The sequence below is a fragment of the Chroicocephalus ridibundus genome, chromosome 12 (genome assembly GCF_963924245.1).
Source record: "Chroicocephalus ridibundus chromosome 12, bChrRid1.1, whole genome shotgun sequence".
NCBI lineage: Eukaryota > Metazoa > Chordata > Aves > Charadriiformes > Laridae > Chroicocephalus > Chroicocephalus ridibundus.
This window is the reverse complement of record NC_086295.1, coordinates 5,154,175-5,178,008: the sequence shown is the minus strand read 5'-3', so window position 1 is coordinate 5,178,008 and position 23,834 is coordinate 5,154,175. Positions and strand designations below refer to the sequence as shown.

Genomic DNA, 23,834 nt, shown 5'->3' with positions numbered 1-23,834 from the left:
TCGATAAATAAAACCAAATGTTTATTTACACCAAAGAATTCCAACACTGGATCTTTCACATATGAAGGACAAAGTATATATACACAGCAAGGGGTAGCAGGGCTGTAACAAGGGTGCTTTTCCGTTGTCAATGATAATATTTGTCCACAATTACTGATCTACCATTTCAGTTTAAGTTAACGTCTGCTCACTCCTTCCTCTCAGTGCATATTTACAAGACTGTGAGGTAACTGGTATTCTCACCACATGGCACGTGAGGGAGGGGATGGTGGGTGAAGATGTGATATCCGACTTGGCGCAGTCTGATTTTTTCAGCTTTAAGTAGCCACCAGCTTGAAACCTATATAAACAATTTAAAAACAATATACCCAATAACAAACTATTTCCAGAGATCCAAGCCAAGCAATGGCAGGAAGAACCCTCCATGAGGAAGGGGCCCATTAGAGTACGGCTTACTCTACAGGAGCACCTTTCTCAGGCGGTGGCAAGGACTCCAATTGGATCAGTAACTTCATCTTTTAAGACTAAAATTACATGCAAGGGGGCGAGTTGGCATTCTGGTTGGCTCCTAAGGAGACATGATGCAATCCAATTAGGGTTTCAGACATCATCCGCACTTAACTCCTTTTAAACTTATACCACCTCTCCATACTGGAACTGTCTCCTCAGTGTACCCCGGCTGAATCATATGCAGGATGTGGGGTTAAAGTGAGTGGTACTTTAAGAATCCCCCTCCCCTGCCTCATGAAGACTTGGTTTGTAGCCTCTGGAGACCAGCACAATCCCCCAAGGTGTAGGCTCGTGGAGGAGTAATGGTGGGAACATGAAGAGAAGAGATTTCCAGCAGGATGCAAGAGCTTGGAAATGCTGTTGATTCCTCTTTGTTCTTAAATGAAGAGTACTTTTTTTTTGGGGGGGGTGGGGTGGGGGGGGTGGGGAGGGAACTGTCCGAGAAATATTCCATCTGTAGGTATTTTCAGGGAATCCCCTGAGTTACGAAAAGTTCAAGTAAAAAAAGAAAAATCAGCCTATAATAATTTTGTATATAATGACTGAACTACTATAAATCCACAAGCAACAGTTCAGACACGGTGCCTCCAAAGCGTTCATCCCCTCCCTTCCCCTGCCAGGCACGAGCTGCGTCCTGAGGAGAGGTGGAGGGGGAAACCTCTTCCCCACCTGACTCAGCTCAGGCAGCAGGAGACAGAGCCCATCACTACTGCTGAGCGCCTGCAGCAGCTGGAACGGGCATCCCCAGAGTGGTGGTGGCAGAAATGACGGGTGAGCCTGCTAGAGGTCCAAGGGGTGAAGGTGTTGGCACTGAAGAAATCCCTGGAAGAGAGACAGGTAAGGCAGGAATTAGAGCGAAACCAGTGTATCGCTATCCAGGACAGCTCAGCTTCTTAAATGGTCTCTTTGCAGGTCAGTTTGCGGCTGCTCTGTTACATTTTCAGAGCTGCCAAAATAAAAGTGAGGTTAAAGATCTGTTACTGTTCTCTGCAGAGCGCAGATTTGTGCACATACAAGTGTCACTGAAGAGCAGATGTATGGCAGGATCACTGTCCTTCAAACTGCTGCCAAAAAAGTCAACTGCAAAGCACTTTTTAAAACGAGACCAGAAAAGCAGGTCAGGCTGCAGCGAGGCCTTATTTATCGCACTCTCCCACCCACTTTGTCGTAGCCCTCCTTGCCCTTGTCATTGGTCCCAAGAGATGACCTAATGCCCCACCTGCAGGACTCACCCTCCTGGATCCTCACATCCACACAGCGTGTGGAAATGCTTTCAAAGGCCACGTACCAAGAAGAGTCAAAGACAGAACTGACCTGACATCATACTCGCACTGCTGACAGGAGTGCTGCCACCCGGCATGTTGGACGAGCCCATCCGGGCCTGGTCTTTCACGATGGGATCTAGGAAGAGCACAGTACCTTTAGGTGCCGTGTTGCCAGACGGCAGCTGAAGCACGCTGACTGCCTGCCACCTCTGCGCTCAGCCAGTCCTGGCGAGCTGCCTACGTCAAATAACATCAACCACCGTCTATCGCAACACAGAAGTTTCCACCAACTTCAGCGGGAAGTACCCAAGAAGGTACCAAGGTAATGTGATCAGTGAAAAGTCACCTAAATGATGCATTTTGGAGGTCAGCAGGACTGCTTGACAGCAAAAGGTGAAGGAAATGAAGTTGATCTCTTTTCTATGCTAAGCAATTGCATAAAGCCAAACCCAGAAAATGGGTGTACCAAGCAGAAAGATTATCGCTAATTACAATCATATGTCACGTCTCTACACACATCCCACTGCAGCCTGTGAGTTGTCATGAGTGTCATTGGAGTTTGTCTTCTGTAATACATCCCAATTTACTCACTAACACTTTATTTTCAGCTGCAGGTAAATAACACTCCCATCCCTTCCTGCCTCCCAAGCCTACTGCATCAGAGAAGGGAATTTTAAATTTTGCCTTTCCTCAGGCTGAATTTAATACCACCTGTATCTATACTCGAGCACCAGTTAATTTAGCTGTTCGTCTAACTCTCACATTCAAAGCTTCCACCTTTAGTAATGCTCATACTTGCAGAACATTTCACTTAAACATTTGCCACAGATATAATAGAGATCTACACTGTTAATTATACAAGCCTGTTCAGCAGCAAGAAAAAAAACCCAACTGAGCAAATACTCATATTTCACATTATTGCAGCTGTTTCAAAAATCTAAATATCAAGAGTTGTGAAAATGACCAAGGGTTTAAACACATTTACTAGTGAAAGTTACATTTTTTGCTTGCAAAATCAAGACCTGAATATACCATTTGCAAAGGCAGACATTTAGCAACAAAAGGTGTTAAAAGGGCCTGTTTCTCAACAAAACAGTTACCTGGTTTTATCAAAACACAGGAACTCACGTACCCAGACACCTGCTGAAATTAGCAGTGGTTTAGCACCAAGCCTTTAACACAGTGCTGATTCACTGGCCTGACACAGGCATATAACACTTTGTTTCCTCGGCTGGTGTAGGTGGCAGTGGCCTAATTTATCCACCACACAGACAGCAGCCTCGGCTCCAGCGCAATTATTTGCAAAGACCAGGCTTATTATGTTGCTGTTCTTAGCTCCTATCTGCACAACCTACTAGAATGGAGATTTCCCAGAGGCAGAGGAAGAACTCTTTGGACAGCAGATGACGACGGCGGCTGATACTTACAGAAGTAGGGGTGTTCCATGGCTTCTCTCGCTGTGAGTCGTGACTGGTGATCATACCGCAACAGCTTGTCTAAGAAATCCAGAGCTTCTGGACTCACCAGATGTTGGTTCTCACTGTGAACAAAGCGCTCCCATCGCTTACGGGAGTGTCTGCAGAAAAAGATACACAGATCAGGCTAGGCAGAGGACATCAATGCCAAAACTCACTTTTTTAAAGAGCAAGAACTATGACAGATGTCCATCTCCGAGCGGGGCTGCTGCTTGATGCAGCAACAATGGGGCTGAGCCGTAGCAGAGCACGAAGCAGCAGTACACCGTGTCTCCACGCGGCGGCACAGCCACCACAGCCCCGGGCAGCACAAGGACTCAAGTTCAGAACAGATTTACAGGCGTAAAACCCCAGCTTCTGCTCTTCTCTTATGCCCCCAGCAATAGTCCCTTGTACTTTTGGTACATGCCACACAAAATAATTCTATGAGGGGAAAAAATATGTAAATGCCATCTTAAGCAGCAACTGATTTTCTGCACTGTAATGCTGAGAAACACAGTTTTGTTCCCCCCCGCCCCCGAATACTGGAGAGAGATTTTGCCCTTCATGCTTTATGCTCCAGCAGATCATTTATTGCCTAGATGACATTTAAAAACCTTTCCTCAAGTCCATTTGCAGAGAAAGGACCATGGGAAGCGCTGTCAAAAGGGATCAAAAGCACAAAGTGACAGTTCTCAAGAATCTTGGCTCTGGTTTCTCCCATAAGCATAAGTTTTTGTTTACTTCAAGGTCTGTTGACAAAGCAGTAGCTGTCTGGGTCTACCAAGAGATTATGAGCTATTCCGGATCTTGGCTCACCTGCCCAAGATGTCATTGAAACGTGGATCCAGTTCAATGTTGTATTTGTCAATGTAGTCATACAGGTCTTCTGTTCCCAGCACCTTGGCTATCCTCACCAGCTGGGAACAAACAGAAAAGTCAGTCACTACTGTGAAGGGATGATAATGCCAGAGCCAGCATGAAGATACAGCAGCACATTCCCTTGGGAACTTGGGCTGCGGTCTGAACCAGCAGCCCCAGGGTCATCCCATGACTCTCACTTCCCCGGCCACCTACAATCACAGGCATCATGAACATGTGAACGTGCCTCTGCCCACAGTCGGAATTCAGCAATCCAAGGCAGCCAGGAGGGAGCTACATACACCTGTATCACTAAAAGCTGAGGTCTTGCAACACTAACTCCCTTTGTAGCAAGAAACTATTCAAAACCAACAGGGTGGGAAAGCAAGAATACCCAGTCAAAAAACCAGAAACTCTGTATCTTGCATGTGAAGGGTGAAGCACCACCCTGGAGGGCTCCAGAATGAAGGTCTGAGAACAGAAGGTCACTGTTCTTGAATGCCTGCACATTAGTTCAAATGCAGAGTGCAAGTTAAAGGTTTAAGTATAAAAATTTTGGCCCAAAGGCAAAACATCAAAGACCTCAGAATCTATGTAAAACTGTACCAAATTCACAGATCGTATACAGAGGGGAGGGAGGGTGGACAGTGGCAGGGTCTTTACACAGAACATTAACTCAGGAATAGTCACTCTACGTACCAGAACACACCAGCCTTAATATAACTATTGCTACAGTTTTTCCAGATAGCTACTGAGGAGCTCATATATACAAAGCACTATAAATCTATTTCTATTTAATTTGTTAGAAAATCTTGCACGCTTGAGAAGAGGAAAGTGGCCTCAAACAGAGCAAAGAAGCTATTAGAGAAATGCTTAAATTCTTCTTCAGATCCCTCGATAGAAGTGTGAGCAGGAAACCTTCACTGTGCTAAGAGAACAGAGATTGTACATGACCAGCTCTCACCTGATCATAGTTGTCATGGCCATGGAAAAATGGCTCCTTTCGGAATATCATACTAGCCAACATGCAACCCAAGCTCCACATATCCAGACTGTAATCATACATCTGTACAAAACCAGAAGGACAATTCAATTCTAATGAATTAAGCACAACAGACTCTCAGTACGAACAGGGTCCCCCCCTCCCACCAGTGGCCAAGTTACACTGGGAACAGACTGAAATATCTTCATGGATCTTCCTCACCAGATCACTGTTCTGCTCAGTGTTCCAGTTACTCAAACCAGGATACAGAACAGCAGGTATCCCATTTCCATCCTTGTCCATAAGGATATTAAAGACCAGTGGCTTTTTCACTGCAGACTTCAGTGTTATGAATCATTGAGAAACACGTGTTGAGAAGGGAAGCACCACAAGCAACAAAAGGAGTGGACTCCACAAGGTATACGGGCAGGTGAGGAAGTGCCTTCATTCAGAACCAGCACAATCCAAAAGTCACCAGTAACACTACTACTTCCAGCCAACAGCTTTTCCATAATGCAAACTGCCATCAGATATGTGGATGTTTTTATAGCTTAATTTACAAGGTCATGCAGTCCTAGCAATTCCCATAAGGGCTTTGTTTCATTCCTGTGCCTTACTGCAAAAGCAGCCTTGCTAAAAAAAAAAACCCTAATAAAATTCAACATTTGTATTCCATGATAGTTCTGAGGCTCTTCCTCAGGTCCTGAGACTACTCATTAGTTTCTTTAATTCAGTGGCTTTACAGCCACTGCTTTCTGGAACACAATTTAGAATGGACTGTCTTTAGCTTCAGGTCTCTAGATACCTCAATTTCTCAGTTGATACCTTGAAATGGCCCAGACTTTCCACATAAAAGTCAGTGATAAACCTCCGGAATTCTTACCTGATAATCTACAAGGAGCTCAGGTCCTTTGAAATATCTGGAAGCCACTCTGACATTGTACTCTTGGCCAGGGTGATAGAATTCAGCCAAACCCCAGTCTATTAGTCTAAGCTAGAAATGGTAGAAAACAAAGAAAAAAGGCTCAAGGGATGCTCCAGCTCTCCACTGGCTGAACCACGCTAGTTTGAAGCTTCATTTACAAGTCTTCTATTTTCAATTAATTTGAAGTTGACCAGAGTATCTTTTTAGATGTTCTCCCCACACCCGTATCACCAACCAGTCTAAATAAAGTAACTCTCCTTACCAACCCGGCTTATGGGTTACATATAACCCATAAAAAAATTAAGAAAAGCAGCGTGTAGAATTTCATTTTACATTTCTCCACGTGATGGAAGTGCAGCCCCCCTTAAAGTTGTCTACTAATACCAGTACAGAGGAGTACCCAAAAGGGATCCTCGTTTGCCAAGAGAGAAGTAGGACCTCTCCCGGCCCTCCAGCCTGCCCCACGTTATTACCTTTCTGTGCTCATGGTCAATCATGACGTTGTGAGGTTTGACATCTCTGTGCATGATTCCCATGCTATGGCAGTAATCTAGAGCCTGTAGGTGACATACAAAGAAACAGATGCTGGAGTCACAAGAATCTTCCAAGTTCAACCATATTCACAAGTATTTCCACATATACCAAGTCTAAGTAGACAGCAAGACTTTACTGTCTAGTGTTATATCCTGGACTAGACTCGCAGACCACAGAAAACGCCTCTAGAAGCCCCTTCTCAAAGGGAGGTCCCAGCAACAGAAGTGTTTTGACTACACCTCATATACTTCCTGATAAAAATAGAATTTCAGAGTTCCTAAGAGCAGAGTTACTAGGCACTACTGATCAAACAAGTCTTCCCTTCTCCAGACTCCTGTTTCATAAGAATAGACAAATACATTTCACTCAGATTACATTAGGGTCCAAAACCAGACAGAAACAGTTTACAATTTTCTGTTTTCAGAGGCTACATGCATTTTTGATCTAGGATCTTAAGTTATTCTCACGGTACCCAAAGGCTCCGCTATCCTTAAAAAAAAAAAAAGGGACTAGAATTCGTTGCAAAGCTGAACAATTGATACTGACTTGATATACTACTTCCCAATCCAATTCTTCCATAGGCTTTCTCTTCTCCTCACCCCCATTAGTGACATGATAACCATCTCTATAGGATTAGCTGAGTGCAAATCCTAGAAATAAACTGATAAACCATCAAAACACCAACTTACCTTCAAAATCTCATACATGTAGAATCGAATATCATAATCTGTTAATGTCTGGTATAATTGCTGTGGGACACAAACACATCGTATCAGTGTTCAACACCCGAGAAAAACATCACATCCCTGCCAATCCAGAGCAACCCAGCCCTATTCCCTGCTGCTGTGGTTCTCCAAACCCATTAGAAGGGACAGTAGAAGTTTCCCAAGTTACTCTGATCCCACACTTGACTCTGATCAGCCTGTTCCTCTCCCCTTACATATCACATACATAGTTTACTTCCAGCTCTGCTCAGACAGTACATTTCGGTTGCTGTCACTAACTCCCTCAGGTTGTACTCGCCCACCACCAGCATGATGCATTCTGCCTGCAGATGTGGTCTCAAAAAGACCGCGGGTGCCCTTGCGACATTAAGCAGCTATTCCAGATGGCACTACACAGCCATTCTCCTGAAGCAGGTCAGTAGTGAAGCGGACAAAGAAACATTTAAATCCCTTGTCCCAGAAGTATGGTATGGAAAGCCACAAAAACAGCTGTCCACATTTAAAGTGATTCCGATAAATAGTTATACACTGAACATAAAAGCAGTATGTTTCAAAAAGACAGGCACTGATGGTCCACAAGATAACAGATTAATTTGCTCCAAAGGTTAGAACACCACTTGGAATCTGTATTCTCATCTTGTAATTTATGTAGCAAACTGGTACTAAAGGACTAATTATAAACTTCTGTCCCAAGCAGATTTACCTTTAAAGACAGTTACTATGTTGGAAGGAAATGGTTAAATCACCTGCCTGCCCCCTACATACTTGCCTTTCCCCAGAAAAACATTACAAGTGGCTTTCAAATGGAAAACATTAAAAGTTCACATCCCACACTGTACCTTAAAGTCTGTGTTGTTTACGTGTTCAAAAACCAAAGCGGGTGTCCGAGACTAAAACAGAGAGAAAAGTCTTCAGCCATGTTAAGTTGAGATAATACGTTTTCATTTAGGATAACGAATTAAACCATTTTTACCCCTAAAATTTCTAGAAGCCCCTTTGCCTCAGACATAATTGTGATTCCCCTCAGACAGAGAAAGCGGAGACAAAGCCTGCAGCCCCTGGCAGCACTGTTTGTAGAATGAATTAACTTGTCTCAGTTCCCTGGTATCTCATCCTTACAGAGTGAGGGGCTGAAGGGACCTGTGGGGGAAGGGCCCTCTAAAGGAAGTTAATCAGATTAAGAGCTGATCTGATTAAGCCGTTCAAAAGCAGGATTTAAGAGCAGGGGAAAACAAAAAGCCAGATCAGAGCTGAAGTCAAACACAGTGATTTCACCCATAACCCCAGTGTACCCTTTAAGTTCCTTCCATACTCACCACAGGATCTTTTACTATATCTGCAAGAGTGATTATATTGGGACCGCCTCGCAAGTTCTCTAAGATCTTGATTTCACGCTTGATTTTCTTCTTTTTAACAGGCTGAAGAATAAAAACCCAAAGTGTAAGACAAAGCGGTCCAGATAAGTGAGGCTAATAGACAGCTCAACATCCAGATGACAAAGGTCAGCAAAATACATCGGAGACGTTGCAAGTTAAGTTCAAACAGCTACATCTTGTTACTACCTGACTGCATCATTCCAGTAAGGGCTCAAATATCTCCAGTCTCCTTTCTAACCATAGAACCCTGACAGCTACAAACATTAGGAAGATGGCTTTTTTTTTTTTTAAAGCTGTCTGAACATGACCTGATAGTCCAAAACTTCTTAACTGGCATGTGGTAAATGTATAGCTATGATGAGTCCACGAGCTACCTGAGGTGGGAAAGTGCAGCATTTGGTCTAAAATGTTTGATGTTCTAAAAGTGAAATCCTTAAAGCCTGGCTTTGGAGCATCATTCAGTGAAATGGACCATCAAGACAGATTTTATCTTTTGCCCAATCCCCATCTCACCTTGAGAATTTTAACAACTACTTTTTCATTATTTGTAATGTTGATGGCTTCAAATACTTCACTGTATTTGCCTCGGCCTAGTTTTCGAACTAGCTGGTAGTCATCTTGATTTCTGTGGAGATAAAAAGTTAAAGTTTCAGTTTCTATCAATTCCTAAATTTCTATCACAATTTACAAACCTCTCCTTAACATTAAATCACTGCCTCACCTTTCATACAAGGTGAATTAAGTAGTGTCTTACATCTCCTGAACACGATGATTAAGAATTAGGAGCAAACAGGGAGCTTCTATGTGTCCAAGTTAAATTCGTTCCAGAACTTATTTCTTCTGCAGTAGGTAACATAAGCCCAACTATGCATTTCGGCATCAGCAAACTTGAGCTATCCCTTCCACCCATCTCTCTATATTTGGAAGCTACATTTTTCCTTGTATAATGTTAAAAATCAACAAAGCCAGGAAGACCAAAAATTTAAGTGCTAGCCTGTTTAAAAACAGACTAGCCACTTATGCTCAGAAGACTGTGTATATTTCAGAAACCAGAAACTGCAACAAAGCCGAGGGCAGAACTTAGTCTGGGCCCTGCTATACAAAAGCAGGAACGCAGAGCTACGAAGTTGACATTACTGCTGTCTGATTCTTGGACAGTTTAGTCATGAGCTCAATTTAGACACCTCCTTCCTTCAAAAAGCAGCAGACATGTCTTTTCCAGTCACTTGCAGAGAGCTGAGCAACAAGTCACAAAATAGCATGTACCTATTTAAGTCTGCCGAGTCTCTTCACTCATCCAAGTCAGAAGCAACTTCAAATGTCTTTTCACTTCTGTTCAGCCCTGCAGCCAAGGCTGTTTAGATTTGTTTCAGAAAAAGATTTTCCTCCCTCTGAAAGGGGATGTTTCCTGACTACCTGACAAAAATTCTTCAAACCAAACCCTTAAGGGAGCTGCCAAAAATGTTCTTGCACTGCTGGAAATTTTAAATTTTGATAAGAAACACTTTTCCAAGAAAAAGTTGTGACCCTAACACTTCCCATGCACACTACACATGAGCATGAAAAAGCCTAACGCAGCACAGGTGCCTGAACTCCCCATGCACCAGATGCTACAGGGATTGATCATGGTCCAGCGACATCCATAAGCAGCCCAGAGACTTACCCCCACTCAACAACATGAGACTCATAGTCCCAGTATTCCCGGGGTCTGTGTGTGTTCACATCCGTGTAAACTCTGGCCCTGCTCGGCACGGGTCCCGACATATCAGACAGGTTGGCAGGCGGAAATGATGAGATGTCTGAAATGAGAGGCTACCCGAACTGCAAAGCTGGACAGAAGATAAAGGCCTCAGATTCTTCCAACTGCAGAGAGAAAATAAATGAGAGGTTAAAATCTCAAGATACTATAAAAATATTTAAGTTAATCAGTAAAAGCTGCTGAAAAACAGAGGCTGCAACCCAGCCACAGGCCTGGGATCATTTGTCAGAGCTTGAAAACAATTTGCCTGCTCTCCCTCACATAGGATGGGACCAGGTGGCCCCACTAGCAAAAGTAACGCCCCCCGCCTCACAACTTACAGTACGTAGTTTCCAACTAATGGTTGCAAAGACAATTTTCCAAGAGGGAAGAAATGCAACATCCTCAATATTTGCTGACAGACTCCTTCCTTTCAGCTCCAGAGTGAAAGCAACAGCTACCGGCTGCAATCTCTCCCCCATCCTGGGAGAAATCTCGTGCCATCCCATGCAACCGAAACACTTCATTCACTTGAGGCTGCACAGCTCTCACCTCTTGCAATGCACTAATAAATGATTCTGGAAAGAGCTGACATATCAACAAGGTCACCCGGACAACCTAAATTAAGTACTTTCTGAAGTTTCAACTTCTAGAAACACCAATTTTAATTTACACCAGAACTTCAGGTTTTACTTGCAATTCTTGAAAGGATCTCAGCATATTGATTTTATCACTCTCACAAACGCTACAAACAGCTTCAAAACCACTGATTTTTGATTCCCAGTTGTTCCTATCCTTAATGTTTATTAAGACTCAGCCAACAGCTTCCATTCAGCTTCAACCTAATCCTCAAATTATTTTGTTTTCAGATAATCAAGCCGTTTTATTTAATACGTGCAACAAAATTGCAAAGATTTTGAAGTTTAGTATTGGGCAGAGTGTTTCAATGTGTTTTATACTAGGAATAAATTGAAGCCTTACACGTGCTCACACACCAAGCTTTATGTGACTATGTTAATTCATTCCGTGGAAAGGAAAAAAAAACCAAACAAACCAACAACCCTGAACTGATCCACCACTATTCTGCCTTTTCCAGCCCCTGGAAAATGCAGGTACTAACCGAAGCATTTATGCACAAAGCAAGGCTGGTCAGCTCAGGAGCAGGTTTCTGGAGGAGAGCAGAGAAATCTGGACACTGTATCAGAGCCATACATAACTTTAACAGCTCTAACGACATTTCAACTCATTCACCCATGATGCTTTCCCCACTAAGTAAAAATTCAAATGTATTCACCTGAAAGCAGCATCAGCACCAAAACATTATCCAAAGAGGGTAAAATTGCTGAAGTCTGAACATCACTCTGGGAATTTTCATAATACAATGTTTTCCCCCAATTTCCATATTTCCTGAAGAAGGCCTTTGCTACTCACGCCCTCCTGCACAGACATCCCATCCCATCATCTCACCACAGATACCACCTACATGGTATCTGCTCTATCAGCTGTGTCCTGTCATTTATTGGAGGTATCTGCAGTACTTCATTCTGCTGCAAAGACCACAGCAAGAACCACCAGTTACAACGATGGTGGAGGACCTGAGGGACATAGGTCTGATGTCCTCCACCATGTCACACAACTGGATCAGCAGCTGGTTCTGTAGAAATGGAGGCAGAAATATACGCAAAGCCTCTTGCTGGTGTGGACCAAGCCTCCTCAGGTGGTATGGACCTTGGCAGTGGGGGTTATTTTTTGACCTACTGACACACAAACACTGTTGAAGGCAGCTCCAGGTAGACGGGGTTGCAGTAATCCAGCCTGGAGGTTAAAGAGGGACATGGCACTGTTCCAAAGTCCACAACAGAGGTGTGATGGAGGCCTCAGCCCAATAAAGGAGGGACGAGGCACTTCAGCCAGGTGTTCAGCTAACGGAAGAATATGAAGCATTACTAAAAAAACCCAGTCTATTCCTGGACAAAATGTTAGTCCTCTAACAAAATACACTTTCAGACGATTAGGCAGCAATCATCTAAGACCTCAAACCATTTATGTGGCATGACTCAGACACTTAGAAATTAGACGTATATTCCAAAAACGTACTTGGGCATTAACAGAGCTTGCAAGTTTACTAGAACACTTTTAGTACAGTGAAATTTATTAGATTTCGAAGTTTAATTACTGTGTTTTTGTTTCTCCTCATTCCATGTGCTTCTGGCAGGAGACGCACTGGCTAATTTCCTCTGCCCAATACTCCTTGTGTAGGAATTAACTGAAACTGTGTATGTCTAAGATGACTTAGCAATTTTAATTTTTAAGCACAACTCTGTATGAATAAAGAATACATGACTGCTCCACCTCATCCAGCTTAGCAAGTTCAGTTTCAGCACAGGAAAAAATAATAAAAAAAGAAAAATCAATCACATTATCTAAAGATAGATCAAATTTCACAGTGGATACTTTTTTGTCACGTAGCTCTAGACTAGCAGGAGCTGTATGTTTTAACAGGCTGCTCAGAGAAAGGCTTTTTCAGGAAATCATTGACTGTAGGTTCTAAGAATGGCACACAATGCCTATTTATGAAGGTAGGTATCATTGTCTAGCGTTCTTTATACAGGAAGAGAGTCTGCACAGATAATTTGGTTTTAAAGCGAAGTTCTGCACACATACAAACTTACCCTGCCTGAAAGCTTCTCACTGTCTCTATTCAAAACTGCTAAGGAATTTGTATCTATGTTGCTTTCACTGCCCCTAGAGAGGGATAATTTTGCAGTGGATCCAAGCTCTGAAAGAGGAACCGACACAAATAGGGATAAATAATGGGGATAGGGACGGTCGTGCAAATGGCAGTTTAGCTTGCAATTTTAAGGCAGAAAATCTACAGAAGGAGCCGTGATTACACCTAGACAAGATGAGCATCCTGAGCTTGTTTTAAAGGATGAGTTCTCTTTCTGCAGAATCCCAACAGAACATGTGATTTATTAATTCTTGCATTAATGACAGAATCATGTAATAATTTATATTAGGACTGCTAAAAGTAATCTAGTCAAAGTAGATCTAACTAAATCAGGTTGCCATGTCCAGTGTACTCTTGGGCACCTCCAAAAAACACAACGCATCTCTGAAAATTTTAATTTCTCTGGTAGAGAAGTACTTAACTAGGAAACATAACCACGAGCTTTTAGGCAATATACCAGAGGTCACAGAGAGACAAAGACAAAGCTTCCAGTTACTGTCTGACACACGCTGTTCAACACTAAGGCTTGCCAGAGCAAGGACAGAAAACAGCTCTTCTGTTTTAGCACTTGCGGTGACAGCCCTTGGGAAGACATTACCGACCAGTGCTCACATGGTAGCTATACCAAATGAGCACCAGGCACAAGTTTCAGTGCTTGGTTTTCCCACCTAGGCCTGCCCTTAAAAATGCCATTTAACTATTAGCAAACTGCCAATTAGCTCATCTCTTACACAGAATCCTTACCGAGAGCACCCCACAGGACCTTGTTCATCCTGTGTACAAAAAAAATATCACAAGAACACAGCCAAATACAGCACTGCATGTTCTACTGATAATTACTCTGCAGGAGTGCCCCAGAGCCTGAGTCAAAAAACAGAAAAAACTGTGCTGCCACCATATAGGCATTTTTTTAATTGGAAGGTCTATTAACTAAAAGAGATCAGTTCTTAAAAGTTTGAATTATTCTAACACTAGCCTATTGTCCGAGCAGCTCAGTAAGCTAGATTTTTTGTGCCTAAAGTTGAATAAAATAGTAAAAAGCCTCTCAATGTTTACTTTGAATTTTATTCTTAAAACATTTTAATTTAAACCACTGTTACTAGCCCCCTCCCTTTTAAAAAGAGATTTTATCATCCTTACAATGCAGTCTAATCTCAAAAGGCAACCCCCATCCCCATGGAGGACTTGATTTCTTGTGAAGTATCCATACTTACAGCACCTATACCCAATTAGTATAGGAATTTCCTACACCCTCTGTCCTTCCAGATGTTTCCACTTACAGCAAGCAGCAACAAAACATAGCTAAGAAATGTATGCAAATTAGTTTCTGAGAAACACACCTACTTAGCCTTTAGTAAAACTGACCTATGTTTTTTTTTTTTTTTTAGTCAAGGATAACTGAGATACTGGAATTTCCTCCCCCCCCCCCCCCTTTTAAATGGAAATGTTTTTGGCATGGAGCTTCTCTCAAGCACAGTTACTCAGAACTTTAAACCTAAGAAGTTGCACCAGTACGACACAGTGCACATACAGACTACCAAGGAGCTGGAAGCCAAGAGATTCCCAGAAGCCTGGTGTCCCAAGGAACCCGCAAGTGCCATCCAAGCGATGACCTTTATGGATAAGGTCTGAGTATAAATAATGCACCCAAGAACACAGGCACTGCTTGACACCGGCCTCCCCACGGATTGCTGCCCGCAGCGTGAACCGTATATTACCGCATAGTTCCAAGTTCATCCAGACAGAGCAGAGTGAACCCAGTGAACTATGTTCAACACCATAAACACGATTATTACCCAGGACCCACCTCAACTCAGACTCAGTTAGTAGAGAGCAGTCCCAAAGGGGTAAGACAGGCTCCAAATTGCACCAAGCCAAACTCAAAGAGCCAAGAAAATATTTCCGACACTTTATCAGTTCTAGATAAACCATCCCAGACAACCTCATCGTCCTCCCAAGGAGAAAGCGAGACATACAGATTGGTCGAACAGGTCTAGGGAGTTTCCTCTCACTTCTACTTTCCCCACGTAAGCTCATTACCAGCTGCGATTGTGACAGATTAAGACTGTAAACAGGCTAAGACAGACAGCAGCCGGTTCCTTTTGAAAAGAGAAAAGCTCTCTGTCAGCTGAGAAGAGGAGAATTACAGCAAGTAGCCTGGAATCAAAGGGTTATTCCTTTCCTTTATCCAAATCTGCAAGTGAGGCATTACCTTTCATAGTAAATGGCTCAAACCCAACCTCTGAAATCATGAGTGTGCTTTATTCGTTAAAAGAAGCATTACAATTATCAGATAAAATTGATCATGATTTCCTTTACATAGCCCATTTATCCCTTGCCTGTAAGCCTCCCAGGGAAGGAGCACTCGCTTATTTAGAGTGTGGAGAATATCTAGTACGGGATAACCACTGAAATGAAAAGATCAAGGCATGCTTAAATACTACAGTACAGCCTACTGGCAGCCAACATTAATCAAAACCCATCTTACCTTTTTAAAAGAAGAAATAATAGTAACCAACTTCATAAAAAATATGTTCTATCTCACGAAAGAAATCTGATTTGCGTTTTTTCATGATGCTGGAACTGCAGCAATACAAATATGGAACACATGACCTCCAGAAGTCCCTTGCAACCTATATTTTTCTATGATTTTATAGCTGAAATAGAAACAAGCCTCGATTAACAAAACTGACATTTTACATCCTTTCCTGAAGACCATTTACCTACTAAAGGGACAACATCAATAGAAAAGCAGATTTTAAAATCTCATTGAGTTTTAAAAAAAGGTTAGGTTTGAAATAAATCTTTTCTCTTGTTAATTTTTTGGAACAGAACAGTCTGCTCTAACTACATTTTTCCACCAAAATTATTTTCCAGATTTCTTTTAAATAGCTGGTTGTATCCGGCTGTGGAAAAATAACAAATCATAATATATAACGACCTCAAATAAAAAAAACCAGGAACAGTTGTGATTTAATTCAAAATAAGACATGACCAGTCACTACGGAAAACAGTTGACAGGTTTAGTTAAACTGGAAGAAACATCTTGGAGTAATTCTGTAATAGCAACGTCTTAAAATTGAGACTAGTCCTTCATCATCTTCACTGATTCCTCCCCTGAATTCCTCACAATTCCTGTCAATGAAGAAGTCATCCCTTGTAATGAGGATCACAATCTATATGGAAGTCACAGGACCGACCACAAAATGGTTTTACTGTAACTCTGTATTTTTATGATAACCTCCACAGCCTTGGGGAAAACTTAACTCTCCCACTTCCCAAACAGCAGCGTCTATCATGTCTGACACACTCCAGGTTGCCCTGGCAGGATCACTGCTGCCCACATGCTCTCCGAGCAGAAGTTCTGTCACAGTCTTCATTTTTGTTCAGACCTGTAACAGCTAAATTTTAGTGGCGCTTACACAGACCCCTCTATGAGCATCCAGCATCCCAGACTAGTTGGACAACTGTCCTTTGCAAAACTCCAGTGTTGGCAACAGCACGTGTACCTAGGGCAGAACAGCCAGGATTTTCTCCAGCAGCAGGAAGCTGCCAGTGACGGGAACGCTCCTCACTCCATCTCCTAAGGGATTTTATACAGAACAGTCAACTTTGATGCTCTTCTCTTCTCACTTCTCCCCCAAAATCATGGACTCTCCCTTGTATTTTCAGAGCTAAGCTAGTCAACAGCATCTAGAGCAAAGGGAAAGCTTTTCCTAACACAGAAACGCCAAGACTGCTCTTGGGTGAGGCTGTGTAGCCACAGCAGGCAGTGACACCAGCAAGACACCCAAGCCCCGGCAGCCGCATGCAGGCTCTGCTGCTTTCCCACATCCACCACTTCTCCTGCCACCGTTCCCAGCCTCCCAGAAATCACAGCAGATATCCTTACCACCAGCACTGAAGACCCTCGACACAATCAAATGAAACCGGCTACAAACATAACCAGGAACTGCCAAACTAACCTGTCAGCACACACATACCAAACAGAAACTGGCGACAATACTCTTCTGCTGGCATCTCCTCCCTGCCCCAAAAGGTCAGGCCGAGCAGGGAGTGCAGGAAAGGTGCTGGGGTTTTTTTGGAGGCACATGACCATGGTCTGACCATGCCAAAGCAAGAGCACTTGCAAGGACTTCAACGTGAAGTGATTCTTTTTCTTCTAAGAGTGTTACTAAAACCAAAGCTCCTACTGCTGGAGCTTTGGACAGTACTTTGCAAGAAATCAATTACCAAAACTACCACTTCTGAGATCCCGGCAACACCAGGTAACTTCCTGAAGGCTCACGAAGGGGAATGTTTCAGCACCACCACATGCGCTTCACAGCTGACATCAGGTCAACTGGCAGCATCCTCTGGAAAGTTCTACCTTCCTAATTACTGCTACATGACACAGTTGTTTTCCTCATTAATTAGTACGCACAGGGTACTGACAGGCCAATCATTCAGCTGATTTGACTCCTATGGCTCATGTACAGAGAGTGATATAGCTGGAGCTCAGACAACTGAACTGTACCTACCATCTGTAAAAGTTATATGTTTTTAATTGATCTGATCATGCAATTCCTAGAGGCAGGAACAGTTACCAGAGCCAAAGGATAAGCCAGCGTACGTGGCATGTAACTATTTCTTCAGGAAATCCCCGTGATCCCATCAAGCAGGCAATGCACTGCAAACCATCTTCACGGTTCAGCTGGCATCCAGAAGGCTCAGCAAGAAACACGAGGTGCAACCCCCTAGTAGAAAGTAGAAGTTGTAACGAAATTTTCTAAAAATTCATCATTATTAACACAAAATGAGCCTAGCTACAACTGTTCCAAAAATCAAATGCAAAAAAACCCCAGCCATTAAACTCCAGAAAACATTATCTATTATGCACTAGGTACCCTAACACAACACACTAAGTTCTGGGTTTATACAGCTACTGTAGAGACAGGCAGCTCTCCCAGACATTCTAGGTGATGCAGACGCATTGCCTAAAATTTTAATATTTCACACCAGTGTTTTGGAGATTAACTGAAGCCTGGTGACCACACCATTCATCGCTCAGTGTAACCCAGAAGGGACATGAATCCTGAACCCACCCTCGCCATGCCAAACAAACCCACACCACTGTCGGCCACATATAAAGACACATTTGTCCATCTCTACAGCATCTTTTTTTCACACTTTGCAATGACCGATTAAAGCCACTGCACAGCATTAAGTCACAGCTTAGGACGAGTATATATTTACATGCCTGGTAAGATGTGTATGTCGGACATAGGCCTGGATGCCAGACATTCCAAAATACCCAAACCTGTAACTTTTAGTTTGTAAACTCAGTTGAAACAAATCTCGATGCTGCACAACTTCCTCAGTGAGCGAAAAGTCCTCTTTTTCCTTCTGGAGTACAATCAAAGTGTTGCTTAATCTGCAGAAGGCAAGGCTGGAATTTAACAGCACACTGGTAACAGAGAAATCCGTGACAAAACTTGTAAGAGAAGGAACATTGCAGGAGCTCTTGCTTTTCTATACTGGAAATTAATCTGTTGTGCGCATCCACGCTCATCCATTTTCAGAACACTAAAAATAAAGATTTACTGACAACTCATGCACACGTGTGCAAAGATGTGCTGAGAAACTGCCTCCTCCGAGGGCTTTGGCAAGAACATGGGAGACGCACCATTTCACCTCCCTGGACATGCAAGAGGACTTTGGGGGCACTTCTTCACAACACGGCGAGACCTCTGCCACCCAGCGAAAGCAAGTTCTGGCACACAATTGTGTTAACACCACAGAACATGCTGGATGCTCCCTACACTTAGCTTAATTAAAAAAGAAAAAGAAACAAAAGAGACTGCTTTACCCTCTGGCTGTTCCAGAAGGTGCAAGGGCAGAGGCTTACTTCTCTGCAAAACCAGACAGAATAACTTCATTTTTCTAGGACTGCTGTTAACACTCGAAGACACGACTATCCAATTGGCAACCTGCAGCCAAATTCCACCTGGACCCAAAATCATCTTCCACTTCCACCTAGTACACATTTTATTTGCCACTCACTTCAAGTAAATTGCCATAATATAATCCGGCCATTAGATTAAGCAACTGGACAGCCTGCTTTATAAAGAGCCTCCCTGCAAACCATAATATTCCCTAAAATTTAGAAATCGGTCATAAGAAGGACGTAGCCTAACTCTCAGAAATAAACTGTGGAAAATTAAAATTATTGAAATTTTAACCTTCCAAATATGAGTCTGTGGTGGTATTGTCTTGAGTCCGCAAAGAACTCCAAGGTCTCCCTTTCTGCTCTTCAGCTTCCCAAAGCAGCAGCACAAAACGCATAATAAAATCATTTGTTTGAATAAAACTGTCCAGACCAGAACAGTCTGAACAAAGGAGCAGGTAAGACTCGTGTCAGGCTCACGTTGTTGCTCCTCTGCTGCTGATGCCTGAGCAACAGAAGATACCCGTGAACCACTGATCCTATGACCACATCAACAATCCCATTTCTTATCAATCCTTCATACTGACAGATAGGTTTGGCACCTTGATGGCAAACGGCGTCCAAAAACCACCTTGTAAAAATACTCTGCTTTCAGCAGCAGCCCTAACACCAGTTTGCAAAGCTGCAGTCTCCTCTTCAAAGCAGCTCTTCTAGGTCCAAAAGAGAACTCCTTTTCTCCAACTAGGTTCTGTAAATTCCAGGAAAGTCATCTCTTGGAAGCCCCTGAAAGGAGATATCCAAGCTCAGAAAAATTATCCAAGAGTTTTCTTGCAATCACAACCAGATAATGTTTGTAGCCAGACTGAGTCACAGCAGCCCTTCCTGATCTTAAAATCTGTGGGGTTTATTCTCTCAAGACCCTTATGGGACAATAAAATGTGAGATGGAATCAATCTCACCCAGATAGTTTATAAAACAGACACCTTAATGTAAGCAATTCAATAATGGAGGAACAGTGGAGGTGACAGGTCTGGTAACCCAGAAATGAATCCCTGCCTCTTCAGAAATGTGACATGAAATTAATCACACCACGACAATGTCACCCATTTGCTTCTCCTGTCTTCCTTTCCCTTATTCCTCAGAGGACGTGAGGAAAGACAAAAAGAGAAAATTAGTTCTGCAAGGAGAAAATGCATAAAAAGAATTCAAGTGGAAGGTATAAGGACATCCGCCATTTAATAAAATTGGGAAAAGTTACATCCCTGTCCCTTTTATCACATTAGAAATGCAGTTTCTTTCTCTACAACTCCACAAATCCATAACCACCTTTTGACACCCTGTTTTCTCAAGATTCCTACCACAAACCCATTTCATGCCTATGTACCCAACCTGTGCTACTTGAAAATGCCCCAAATCCCAAATATCAAAGTTTTTTTCAAGTAAATGAGTACCATTAACCGCCCCTGCACAAAACTAAACTCCACTTAATTTCATTAAACATTCCATGATCCAATTTCTTCCACATTTGCTAGAACCTTCTGCATATTTTACTGTCCCTCTTCCAAACAGCCATAGTCCCAACAGAACCCATTTCTCCTCAACCCATGAACCCAGGTGCCCCACCAAACCCGTGGAACCTGTTCTGAATCTCCCACTTGGAATTCTCTGCTTTCTCCTCCAGCATCCGTCTCTCACCACATTTTTCCATACTCTGTGGTTTATCCCCACCACAGCACGTTACCTGGCTATTCAGCTACATTAGCTTCCTCTCCTTTGCTACAGCCAAGGCTGAGATGGTGTTACCTTCCTCACTCCAGGGTTGGTGTTACCTTCCTCAACCCTGTTTCAGCTCCTCATGGGTAGCAGTAGACTTGGCTAACTCACTGCTATGAGCTGCAGGACTGAACTCTCTGCTACCGCCCACACTGGGAACTAGAAGACAGTGAGGTTTCACTAGCAATGCATAAATAATAGAAATTATATGATCAGGTAACAGAGAAAGGGGAAAAAAAGGAAATGTCCCTCCATTGCCAAGATGAAAGGGAAGGTTCACTGCCTACCACCAATGATCTACATACTTCATACTCAAGCAAAGGTCTGAACCTTTACCTAAAACCCTTCTCTGACAGGAGGCATCCAAAGAGCCAGAATTCCAGCCCCAAGACATGGGCAGATCTTCTCCTGAGGGTGGAAAGCAGACTGCCCTGTACACAGAATCGGACACTCTTCTGCCGGTGGGAGACACATCCTATTCCAGTTTTCTTTTTCCAGCTATGGACACAGAGTGTGTCTCCACAGAGGACGTACCATTGTTGGTGTGTTTTACCCAGGCACGGCATTTGTTTGAAGAACTGGAACATTACCCTAATCCTAGTTTTAGGACAAATTAAGGAACTGAACAAGCTTCACACTTTCCCCAAATCCTGCCTAAAGTCTTCTCAAGCTCATTCTTCCTTCTCCTAGCACAAGCTTTTCCCTTTTCTACATTATGCCAACACGAACGACACACAAGACGAGCTATTTCTGTGCACCTACCTATGCTACATCTGGAATCTGTGCTGGCAGAATCCCATCCAAAACCCAGGTTGACTGGCAATACGGCGAGAACACTAACTCAGTTTGAGCTTGAATATTTTGAGCAACTATTATGTTTTTGAAAAGAGAGTGTTCTAAGAACAAACTAAATCACTACCTGCCCCCCGCAGAAAAGCTGCTGTCTCCGTGTGCTTCTCTCTAAAAAGATGATGTTGACCCCAGTCACCTCCAATGGGTGCTGACCCTCAGATGCAGCAGGATCTGCTCCTCCTGAGCAGTTTACAGAGCACACGGAGGACAGAACTTGCAGGAGCCAGGTGAGCGCACGTGGAGCACACAGCACAGCCACCTCCAGAGACACGCGCAGCACCCAGTTTTGCAGCCTGGCATCAATGGTCAGTCCAAGAGCAGCCCTCCACGCCCCCAACCCGGTGGAAAGTTTGAACAGCACAAACCCTGCGCCACTGCAGACCTCTCACACAGGTACTGGGGCTCGGCACGGGTATGAAGGACCAAAACACTGAACAACACAGGCTCAGGATCCATAAATTTAGCTTGCAGAAGTGAGACACGTGCCCTCGTGAGTCTCTACATAGATCAACCACTGCTGTCAGCAGAAAATATACTGATGACCGAGTGTTTATAATCCAAACTTTATTGGTTGTACCCAAAGCCCTTAGTAAGAAAGAATAAAGTAATCTGACAAACAACACTTGTGGGGTTTCATAATCTTATCTCCCCTTTCGTTTGCAAAGCGTATTTTACCAGCAGCCGCACAGCCTGTTGCCCCAAGGCACAATTAACTAAATTACAGCAGGGGTGAGACTGACCACCACTGCTTTCAGAAGAGGAGAGCGGCTGGTGGAGAAATCTGTGAAATCCACCTTCCCTTCCACCCAGAAAGGCCCAGAACAGAGTCCCTGCGCAGCTGGGGGTGGGAGCAAGAAGAAACAGGCCTCTCCTTGCCCCTCTGCACACATTGCATCCCCCTGCTTTTTTTGGGCAGGGCGGGAAAAAAGCAAGACAAAACCTCTTAAGTAAATAACACCTACACCACCTAAACGTGCGAACCCGGAGAGCTGGGGGGAGGGGAAGGCTACCCTTCCAGGGGGCCCTGCCCTTCCTGCGTGGCCGGGGGCAGCGGGCGGCCCTAGCGCTGGTGCCAGACCAGGCTGCGGGTGGCCTTGGCGGCCCCCCCCCGCCGCGCCCTGCCCGGCTTCCCCCACCCGGGGGCACAGAGGCCCCCTCCGCAGGCAGGAGGCGGCGGGCCCTGCCCTCCCCGCCGCGCCAGGCCCGCCCGTTTCCCCCCGCCACCGCCCGTTCCCCCTCAGCGGCGCCGGACCAAGCCCCCCGCCGCGACCCAGCTCTCCTGAGGGGGTCCCCGGCCCCTCAGCCCACACCGTGCCCGCAGCGGGGCGACTGGGGGGAGGGGAAGGGGGGACGGTGCAGGAGACACGGTGGCGCCTCCCCCCCATCGCCCCCTCCGTCTGCCCCCGCCTCGGGGCCCCAGGAGGAGCGCCGGAGCCGCCGCGGCCCGCCGGTACCTGCCGCGGCCGCCCGCTCGCCGCCCGCCCGCCGGCCGCACACAGACAATATGGCGGAGGCACAAGGCTCGGCCGCCAGCCGCAGGGACCAGAGCGAGGCGCGCCGGAAGCGGAAATCCCACCACCTGCTGGCGGGGCGCGCATGCGCAGTGGAGGTGGAAGGGCGCCGCAGGGGGCTCTGGGGGCTGTAGTCCGCGCCGCGGCCAGCGGCGGTGGCGATCCCGGTCGCGCGGGGAGGCCCGGGGGGGCCTTGGGCCTTATCCCCTGTCCCCGCTCCGCCCCCGTGAGGCTGAGGCGAGTCGAGGCGGTGGGGCCCTTAGCCCAGCGCGACTCACCCGCCTCGGCCTCCCTCGCCAGCTGGCAACCTGCGGGGCCCACCGCCAGGTGGCAACTGCGGCCTGCGGAGGCGAGCCGGGCCCGCGGCGGGGGCGGCCCTTCCCCCGGCTCGCCCGCCCGCCCTCTGGGCCCCGCGGCCTGGGGCCGCGGCAGGGCGGCGGGGCATCCCCGAGCCGTGCGGCTGCAGGGGCTGATGGAGGGGCTCTTCCCCCCGCAGCGGTGGCAGCGCCAGGCCCGAAGCTGGGCTGAGCCCTGACCTTTTCCACGGCCCGGTGACCTTCGCTCGCTGCCTTCCACGTTTTTAGCCCCGATTTCCTGCGGTGCAGCCAGGGAGATCAGCTGTACCCACAAGGGTTGGCCAAAGCAGATCATCCTCCTATCCCTCTATCGCA

The 23,834-nt window shown here is 45.0% G+C and overlaps 1 protein-coding gene across 2 annotated transcripts; it reads right to left on the bottom strand.

Moving 5' to 3' along the window:
- Nucleotides 1–23,834, bottom strand: CSNK2A1 (casein kinase 2 alpha 1). 2 transcript variants are annotated; one of them, XM_063350143.1, is made up of 13 exons: nt 23,700–23,834; nt 10,296–10,495; nt 9,146–9,257; nt 8,573–8,674; nt 8,096–8,146; nt 7,221–7,280; nt 6,471–6,554; nt 5,956–6,066; nt 5,055–5,156; nt 4,049–4,149; nt 3,203–3,351; nt 1,825–1,911; nt 1–1,332 (listed from the first exon to the last, which is right to left on the bottom strand). In XM_063350143.1, exons 2-13 carry the CDS (start codon nt 10,394–10,396, stop codon nt 1,217–1,219), a joined length of 1,176 nt encoding a protein of 391 aa, XP_063206213.1. In that variant the 5' UTR covers nt 10,397–10,495; nt 23,700–23,834; the 3' UTR covers nt 1–1,216. The 2 variants fall into 2 exon arrangements, with proteins under 2 accessions (XP_063206213.1, XP_063206215.1); XM_063350145.1 differs by lacking the exon at nt 23,700–23,834 and adding an exon at nt 23,107–23,228.

Bases quoted from the DNA above. Each gene is read 5' to 3' on its own strand.
- CSNK2A1 (XM_063350143.1), bottom strand. From the start codon at position 10,396: ATGTCGGGACCCGTGCCGAGCAGGGCCAGAGTTTACACGGATGTGAAC. The intron at 5,157-5,955 runs GTAAGAATTCCG...GGTTTTGTACAG, and splicing joins AGCTCCTTGTAGATTATCAG to ATGTATGATTACAGTCTGGA. The intron at 1,333-1,824 runs GTCAGTTCTGTC...TCTCTCTTCCAG, and splicing joins CAGTGCGAGTATGATGTCAG to GGATTTCTTCAGTGCCAACA.